At 40.8% G+C, this 9,801-nt stretch overlaps 1 protein-coding gene across 3 annotated transcripts in view; it reads left to right on the top strand.

Moving 5' to 3' along the window:
- The first annotated feature begins 368 nt into the window (after nucleotides 1-368).
- SPAST (spastin) overlaps nucleotides 369-9,801 on the top strand; it is a 50,228-nt gene continuing 40,795 nt past the window's right edge. For 2 of the 3 annotated variants that reach the window (XR_011255751.1, XM_069583621.1), the window contains exon 1: nucleotides 491-1,286. Coding sequence is in view for 2 of the 3 variants with exons in the window: in XM_069583621.1 (XP_069439722.1) it covers nucleotides 878-1,286 (409 nt within the window). In the remaining variant the exon portion in view is untranslated. Of the gene's footprint in view, nucleotides 1,287-9,801 lie in introns of all 3 variants that reach the window. The other variant, XM_069583622.1, reaches the window with a different exon arrangement.

The raw sequence follows: 9,801 nt of genomic DNA, 5'->3' as shown, positions 1-9,801 counted from the left end.
CCCGACCCAGGGGTCGAACCCGGGTCTCCCGCATTGTAGGCAGACGTTTTTTACCGTCTGAGCCACCAGGGAAGCCCAATATGCTATGTTGGTCATAAATAAGCACCAATTTAATTAAACCTCTCGAATCGATTATTTCATCCCAATGAACTAACATTTTCGTTTTCAGTGACCTGACGTTTTTGAGCGTCCTACAACCTCCATCTTCTTAGATAATATTTATTAAATTGGACCCATTACTTTTGCGGTGAAACTGAGATCAACCATTCCTTGTGGAAGACTGGCAGAAAATGCTGGAAGAAATATAAGAAAACGATGACACCGCAAGTCCTGCAAACTAGCCGAGGGACCCCAAGCTGCAGCGGTCCCTTTCTTGAATTGACGGTCTAGGTGCCCTGATAACGGGCTACTAGGGTCAGCGAAATCGATTGAGCTACGGGTCCCTAAGGGCCAAGTAGGCCGAACTGCATACTGGAAAACGTAGTTCCGCAAGCGAAGAGACGGAATGGCGAGCCGCGCACACGCGCACAAGGAGCTCAGGGCAACAAAGACGGCGACGTGCGCGCACGCGCCGGAGAAAGAGTCGGGAGGGCTGCGCTTGCGCTCCAGGCCGCCGCTCTGAGCTACCGAGCGGCCAAGAGGACAGAGAGAGGGAGGGGCAGGAGCCCCGGACCGCAGGAGGAGAAGGGGTTGTGCTCCTGGACGGGCGAGGAGAAAGGGGCGGGGCCGGCGAGCAGCGCGCGGAGGTGCACAGCTCCAGGGACCGGGGGCGCGCGGAGGTCTGTGGCCCTTGCCGTCCCAGTGGCCGCCGCCGTCGCTTGGCCGCCGTCGGTCTGCGGGAGGCGGGTTATGGCGGCGGCGGCAGTGGGAGCTGTGAATGAATTCTCCGGGTGGACGAGGGAAGAAGAAAGGCTCCGGCGGCCCCAGCAGCCCGGTGCCTCCCAGGCCTCCGCCCCCCTGCCTGGCCCGCTCCCGTCCCGCCCCCAAGCCGGCCCCTCCGCCCCAATCGCCGCATAAGCGGAACCTGTACTACTTCTCCTACCCGCTGTTCGTAGGCTTCGCGCTGCTGCGCCTGGTCGCCTTCCACCTGGGGCTCCTCTTCGTGTGGCTCTGCCAGCGCTTCTCCCGCGCCCTCATGGCCGCCAAGAGGAGCTCCGGGGCCGCGCCGGCCTCGGCGTCGCCCCCGGCACCGGTGCCAGGCGGGGAGGCCGAGCGCGTCCGAGCGTTCCACAAACAGGCCTTCGAGTACATCTCCGTCGCCCTGCGCATCGATGAGGACGAGAAAGGTAAATGGGGAGCTGGGGGGAGGGGGCGGCGGCGCCGGGAAGAAAGCGGTGCGGTCGCCGAGGGAGGGCAACACCTGCGTCCCTTTGCTGACGGAGCCAGCGGGCACCCCCGAAACTGATCTGCCCTGCGAGACCGCTTCCTCGGGGTTAGACCCTCATCCTTCATGAGTCTCAGCTGAAAACGCTCTCCCCTTTCAGGCGCGCTAGCCGCTGACTTTGTTTCGGATGCTAGCCGACACCTGCATGTCTGTATGACCCGAGTCCCTGTGAGACTCCTAGGCGTGCTTGCTGACACTGACAGTTGTCCTAGAGTGACCACACACATCCTTTCGAGCGCTGTGGACAGTGAGTGGCTTGCTCTGAGCCAGGTTTCCAAAAGGTTTTGATATCGAAGAAGCTGTTCCTTGTTACAGGGTTTTAGTGAAAGCAGAGTACTGTAGTGTCAGAAAAAGAGAACAGATGGTGACTTAATTTTGAAAGGAACAGCTGCATATAGATTACAGCTGAATTTGCACTATTTTTTAAGTTTCATGACAGTTATTTTTATCAGTATAATGACTTCTAAGTATTTTCGATAAAATTCTGTCTTAGTATAAAACTTTTGCCCATGGTTGATTTGATCTCATCTAAATGGATATTCCAAGTAGTCCATTCAAAGTTTCTAAATTGAAATATTGAGTGAATAGGGTTAGTTTATACATACTGTTTTACAGTAAAATGTAAAGATTTCTGTTTCTGGATGAAAGCAAGGGTACCACGTTCTTCAGATTTCTTTTAAACTAATTTTTTTTTTTTTTTTAGTCTTTTTATATGCCAGGCACTATTTTCTTGGCTTTGCATGTGTAATCTGTTTAATCATCACAATTACCCCCTGAGGTGAAGATACTGTTGGGCTTCCTTGATAGCTCAGCTGGTAAAGAATCCGCCTGCAATGTGGGAGACGTGGGTTCGATCCCTGGGTTGGGAAGATCCCCTGGAGGAGGGAAAGGCTACCCACTCCAGTATTCTGGCCTGGAGAATTCCATGGACTGTATAGTCTACAGGGTCGCAGAGAGTCGGACACGACTGAGCGACTTTCACTCACTCGATGAAAAATTTTTATGGAAGATGATAAATGAAATTATAACATTTTGAAAATCCCTCCTTTGATCTCTAACTCCAGTTTGCAGAGATCTTTTCCCTCTAACTACTCATTTGCATTGTTCATTAGTATAAAAAAAAGCAATCTGCAGTTCACTGGTAGTGTCTCCACTACTAACTCCACAAACTGTTCTAGGTTTTCAGTTTGGTTGAAATCTGTTTCCTTTGTGGGGCCTTGGATGGGGAGTAGGATATAAGGAAGGAGGCAGGTATTCATGGGCTTGGAGTAAAAGGACAGAGAGGAGGCTTCAAAAAGTTGAAGAGAGGAGGCACATTTAAGAAAAGAATACTGTGTGGTTTTGGAGGGAAATTTTTTATTAATTACTTTATTTACCACCTTTAAGGAAGATCCAAGATCACCTGAGGAGGATGAAGAAGCATATACTATTATCCCTTTCTAGAGAAGGACTGTTTTATTGTACTATTTTATTATAATAGAGTCTTCTGAAGTTTACTAATCTAGGTCAAAAGTTGAAAAGAGGAATATATTTGAGGGTAGATCATTTGTTGTATTTGAAAAGGGAATGCCAGTACACACAAGGAAATTTTGTTAACACTGGGTGATGGGAGTTGGGTGGTAGCAAGAGACATCAACAAAAACTTAGGCTTAAAAAAAAGGTCCTAGATTCTTAAAATTAAAGAGAAATCAGTTCCATGTGAGGGGTAAGTGATGGACGTGGAATTCAGACCTTGGATTTCATGCTGGTGATTTATCTTTGGGTATCACATATAGGCCTCTATTTTATTAAAGTCATCTTAAAATATTTACGCACAAATATTTTCAGCAATCTGTGTATCACATATTTCACTCTTTTTCAGCAGATAATGTTTCTGTTCAATGGTTTTGCTTTATTTATACTTTAGTTTCTAAAGTGGACATCAGAATAGGCAATGATATCTCTCTAGTTTGAGTTCTACAACTGCTGCATTATATTCCAAAGGAAATTGGTTCAAACTGAAGTAAATTAGTTATATTCATTTTCCTTTAAAAATGAAGTAAAACTGAGTTTACATTGTTGTGGTTCTCTTTTATCTCAGATTTTCCCTTGAGTGTATTGAAAGTTTTTATATTTTAACCTTAATTCAGTAGATGCAGGAGTTCATGTTTGAGGTCTGTTTGCCTTTCCAGCATTCTTGAGAATACAGAACTTAATTCCAGGAGAATTTCATTCTCTCTCTTTCCTCCTGCATCAAAATACATATGAACAAATAGAAATGAATTGAATAGATAGTCTTCACAAGTTTCCTAACTCTGTGGTTAGGATCATTAAGGAGCTAGTAATGTCCTGCATTTCCTTTCCCTTGATAAGTTGACTTAATTTCTAAATATACTGAAAGCCACTTTATTCCAGCAGGTGAAGTGGGCTATTTCAGACTGTCATGATGTTAGGTAATTGACACATTTGGTGCCTTCAAATAATAAAGGCCAAATTAAATCTTATTTTAACAAAGTAATATGTAAATGTTGTTTATGTGGTGACTGTTTTGAGTTTTATTTTTTTATGGCGTACTTAACTGTGATGCTGAACTTTCATAAAGGCCTAGATTATCTAAAACCATGCTATTTTTGAATAGAAAAGAATAGCACAGCAAATTCTCTTCACCTAATAAAAGATTATGTGAAGTTTGTTCATTAGGGCATTTATTGAATACCAGTTAATTTGCTCAGCTCTGCATTCTAGATGTTAACTTGAGAGAAAATTACTTTGAGATGTGTTAAGATGTTTCTTATGTGATTAATAAATGTGTGTATTCTTAAAAAAATGTGTGTATTCTTTCATATGTATCCTTCATTTTTTTCCTAAGGAGTTAAATGATTTGTGGATGTTTTATTTATTGTTGAACATCTTTGGAAAACTGATAACCTATGATATCACCTGTATATCTGGAGAAATTGGAATTTAAAGACTGAACGCACAGTAGCAGAATTAGGAACAGAGTTTAGGTGAACAGATTCATAATTTCATACTTTTATTTTATACTAAGCAGGTTCTCTATTGTGTAATTCCAAGGGCCCCTTGGAATACTTGGGGGAGAAAAGGAGGTTGTAATAGTGGTTCTTCGGATTAACCAGAACATGAACTAACATGCTTTGCATGGCTCCTACAGGTAGACAGGTAGACAAGCCTGGAATCTCCTGAGTAATACAGTGGTACAGATTCTCTAGGTGTGGTTCAGTTACCTCAAATACGTAGGACTTGACAGATAACAAGGGCCCAGTGTGTTGTATGAGAGAGAGAGAGTCAGTTTCTCAAGATAAGATAGGGCTGCATGCAGCATCTGTCATCAAGGATAGAAATTATCTAAATAAAATCCTTTTCTGTTTAAAATTTCTAGTCAGTTTATATTTAAAAGAGGTGTTTTTTTTTAAACTACTGTATAATTTTATAATTTCATGTAACCCAACACACACTAAATACTTGCTTATCCACATTTATTTTCAGAAGCTGAAGCTAGAGAGTAGAAATCAGAAGTATCAGATCTGGAGATCTGGTATATTTTCTTTTACTCCTAAAAACTATGAGACATCAGTTTGAAAGGATTGATGTCAGGCAATTTTTTTGAGCCTCATTTCTGCTTTAAATGATTAGAACAAGGAAAGAATTATTCTGATGGCTTGACATTCTGATAATATACTTTTCCCAGAGAATAACATTACTTTTTATTAAATATACAATAAACATTTCATATTTCTCTGCAAGAATATGGAGTGACATTTGCACTAAAGCCCAAAAGGCAGCCATTCTTAGGAACTTCCTCCCTTGTTCTGTTTTTAGGGTTTTTGTGGGGTTTTTTAATAGTTTATAACCTTCCTAATGTAAAATACAGTTAACCCTGTAAAACTCACCTGGTAACTAGATTCCTAAGATTATTGTACTCATCCTGATGACAGTTGTCAGTAAACAAGTATTAAATTATCAAAGAAGGATCTTTCCTAACCCTTCCTGCCGTTTTTATGCTAGCTTATTCTCTGTGCTCTACCCAATAATAGTTGGATTTTTCTCTCTGGCAAAGTATAGATTCTCTGTTTGTCTACTAATTTTCCTCTCTCTTGACCTATATAATAGTAGTGAAGGTATTAATAAGCTGACCTAGCTTTTTTTTTTTTTTTGCTCTTGGCTTTGTGAATTAACAACTGCTCACGCTCGATACCCTGTAGAATAAAACATCTTTGAGCACACTCAAACTCAGCAGTTTGTTCTAGTAAATAAGGAAAGAAAAATGTCAAAAGCGAGGTTTTCTTGGGACTAATAAATGTTTTACAGCTATATGGGTATAGCATAGACAGATTATGCTTATTCACATCTTTCTGCTCTTTTGCAGATATTTTACGCTGAAGTGGAGATATTTTGTGCTTAACTGTTGTTGTTCTTAAGTGAGTTTTGCCAGTGCCTTTCAGTGAACTATCACTCGAACACACACCTGTGGCTTAAAAAGTGGGATGTATTACTTACTGTAGCCAAGAGAACACACACCATGGGGAACCATCCCTTATCTCAGGAAAAGGCAACTAGAAAGAATGTATAGAATTTGGGCTTGTACTCAGTGATTTTTTGAGGAGGAGTTATGGAAGCAAGGTTTTGCTCTGGATTGGATGCTTTCAGGAATTGTGGATAATTCTGTAATTAAGTGTCTTAAATCTGATACAGAAGGGGAGACTAGAGTGAGGATGAAGCTATGGTTGGTTGAGAGGCACTCATTAGCCCAAAGAGAAGGATGTTTGGTGTTTCATGGCTTGGGCAGTGTTCATGTTTTGTGTGTGTTTATAGACATGATTGAAGCGTAGTCTTGTTTTTATCTTCATTCATCATGATTACAGAGTGGACCTGTCTGATGTTCTATGAAATTGTTTATATTCAGTATAACACTAAGGCACAGTTGTGATGTCAAATAATTTCCTTGTTACACTAAGGCTTAGTTGATGGTACTAGCTCCTGGATGTCAGGGGCTGCTTTTCATTGTCTCAGTTTTGAGGGTCTAATTTCATCCTTTTTAAACTGCAGTGCCTCTTACCCAAATTGACATTTGAATTCTGACTGTACAGGATCCTGGGCAAGTTACTTCCTACTACACTGAGATAATGTTTGTGAAATACTCCACTCCGTACTTGTGCATAGTAGATCCTCAGAAAATAGGAACTACTGTTATTAATTTTACAGTTCTTTTAAGGTTACAGCCTCTAGAGGTTATGCTTGAACATTGTTAAACCTTGATATCTAGTTTTTATTATCTTCCTTTTAGGAAACAGCAGTCTAAATGTGATTTGGGGAAGAAGAATTATCTAAAGAGTGATATAAAAATATATTTGTTAATTGTGACTCTTAGTTCAGAAAAAACAAATGGAAGTCTCTTCTTGGCCTCACTTAGTATCCTAGCTTTTTATTACAGAAGAGATGAAATGAATTTTTTGTTCTCATGTACACACTCTTAGATGAATACCGGCCTCTTTAGGCATTTTTGGTGATGCTGGATCTTCACGCTGCGTGGGCTTTTCTCTAAGTGTGGTCCGGGGGGCTGCGTGGGCTTTTCTCATCGTGGTGACTTCTCTTGTTGCAGAGCACAGGCTCTAGGGAGCTCGGGCTTCAGTAGTTGGAGCACGTGGGCTCCGTATTTGTGTCTCCCAGGCTCTAAAGCACAGGCTCAATAGTTGTGGTACAGAGGTTTAGTTGCCCCAAGGCATGTGGGATCTTACCGGATCAAGGATCGAACATGTGTCTCTTGCACTGACAGATAGAATTTTTTTTTTTTTTCCCACCGCTGAACCACCTGGGAAGCCCAGAATGCAAGCTCTTGATAGAGAATTTGGGAAATACTGATAATGCACAAAAGTTAAAATTATCCACCATCCATCCATAGTAAATACAAAAGATTTTTAAAGAAAATAAGTTGAAATTCTTAAGGTTAAAGAAAATGTCCAAAACTATAATGATTTCTTTACATGGGGTCGAAAACCTTTCCAGTTAAATGGGGAAAAAAATAAATCATTTCAGAAATAAACCTTGATGTTTGAACATGAAAGCAGATACGGCCTTTTTGCTGAATTAAAACAATAGAAAGGATCCTTTCTGTGATAGTGAACTATGAGAGAATGAACCTGGGAGCTGTCAGTCTGATGCTTCATGGCCTCTGTAGTTCACTGTGGATTAGCACACATTAAAATCTACTGTAAGGTCTTTAAAGATTCCTGTTACTTTCAAATGTGACACTTGCAGGTTGCTAGCAGAAAATTGTGTAGGAAAATGGATATACTTATTTCCTGGAGTTGTTTGTGGAATGTTGCTTAAGAAGGACTAAATAGACGAGTGAAAACAATGGGCTTTAAGAGCAAAAATACAACTGTGCATACAGCTCTGCAGTAGGGTTTATATTTATCAACAGATTTATTAAATATGCCAAAAGTAATTTTTACATATCTCTTTTATTACAGTATTATCCCATGCCCTGTTTCATTTGATCTTTGCCACAACTTGAAGTTAAGTAAAAGAAGTGTTATCTTGTTTTTAGGTAAGGAAACTAAAGCTCAGAGAGATTGCCTGACTTTGCCAAAGTCAGAGAGCTCTTAAATGATGGAGCAAGGACTTAAATCTCTTATCTTCTAACTCATATAGTTGCAAACTGACATCCTGTCTACCCAAGCTGCTCTTGTTTTGATCTTCTCAGTGGCAGTCTGGGTACTACTAACATGTGAAGAAAAAGATGCAATAGATAATACACAAATTAGTCCAGTATTCTTATCTTTATTTAAAGATGGATATCATCAGTATTTTTGTTGCTTGTACAGTAACACACATCAAAAATTAAAATAATGCACAAATATAGAAAGTGAAAACCTTCTGTAATCTTATCCTTAGATGATTACTGATAAGTTTCCTGACTTTGTCTAGTTACATAAACATAAATATTTATTCATTAGAAAAAAATGAATCATGTTGCATAGAAACTCATCTGTAACCTTTTTCACTTAATGTGTAGGAACTGTCCATTTCAAAATACTTAGCCTTCCTCTTGCATTTTTTTCAGTTTTAAGTACACTTCTAATAAGTATATGCGAAGTACACACTTTGTATATTGCTTAATGAATTATTAAGGTGAACATAGCAGTTTGAAACCTCACCAGGTCAAAAAATAGAATATTGCTCTGGAAGCCTGCCTTTCTCATCCTCTCTTCTGCTTACCACCTTTCCACACCCTGCACAAAGGTATCTTCAGTTCCTGTCTTCTTACACCATAAATCAGCTTTATAAATGAGATCATACAGTTGGCGTTCTTTTTGTGTATGGCTGCTTTTGCTCAACATTATGCTTGTCAGGGCGCTTCCCTGGTGGCTCAGATAGTTAAGAATCTACCTGCAGTGCAGGAGACCTGGGTCTGATCCCTGGGTCGGGAAGATACCCTGGAGAAGGGCATGTCAACCCACTCCGATATTCTTGCCTGGAGAATTCCGTGGACAGAAGAGCCTGGTGAGCTACAGTCCATGGGGTTGCAAAGAGTCAGACACTACTAAGTGACTTTCACTTCACTTCATGCTTGTCAGATTAATCTTTGAGGTTACTTTTGGCAGTAATTGTTCGTTTTCATTGCTGTATACAAGGGGTCAGCAAACTGCCTGTAATGGGTCATTTAGTAATTTTTGTGTGTGTGTGGTAAAACATAGATAACAAAACTTGCCATTTTAGTGATTTAAAGTGTGGGAATCAGTGGCATTAAATACATTCACAGGGGACTCTCTGGCAGTCCAGTGGTTAAGACCCCATGCCTCCACTACAGGACGCATGGTTCGATCCCTGGTCAAGGAACTAAGATCCTGCATGGCACATGGCCAAAAAAAAAAGAAAAATACATTAGCAATATTGTGCAACCATTCCTACTATCCATTTCTAGAGCTTTACATCCTCCCAAACCAGAACTCAGTACCCACTGAACAAGAACTCCTCCTTTCCCCTTCTGTACTCTTCCCTCGTCCCAGTCTCTGATAGCCTCTGTTCTGCATTCTGTCTGATTTCGCCAGTTCTGGGTGCCTCATATAAGTGGAATCACGGAGTATCTGTCCTTTTGTGTCTGACACTTCACTTGGCATTTCAGCGTCTATAAGCAGTGCTGAGGCATGTAACAGATTTCATTCCTTTTTTAGTCTGAATAATATTCCATTCTTTGTGTATGCCATGTTTTGTTTATCCTTTCATCTGCTACTGGCTATTTGGGTTGTTTCTATCTATTGTTGATAATGCTGCTCTAGGGACTTCCCTGGTGGTCTAGTGGCTGAAATTCCGTGCTTCCAGTGCAGGCGGTGTGGGTTTGATCACTGGTCTGGGCATTAAGATCTTGCATGCTGTAAGGCATAGCTAAAAAAAATAATAATAATATTATAAATATT

This window comes from Ovis canadensis, chromosome 3 (assembly GCF_042477335.2).
Source record: "Ovis canadensis isolate MfBH-ARS-UI-01 breed Bighorn chromosome 3, ARS-UI_OviCan_v2, whole genome shotgun sequence".
NCBI lineage: Eukaryota > Metazoa > Chordata > Mammalia > Artiodactyla > Bovidae > Ovis > Ovis canadensis.
Note: the sequence above shows the minus strand (reverse complement) of the source record. Positions and strands in the feature narration are given on the sequence as shown.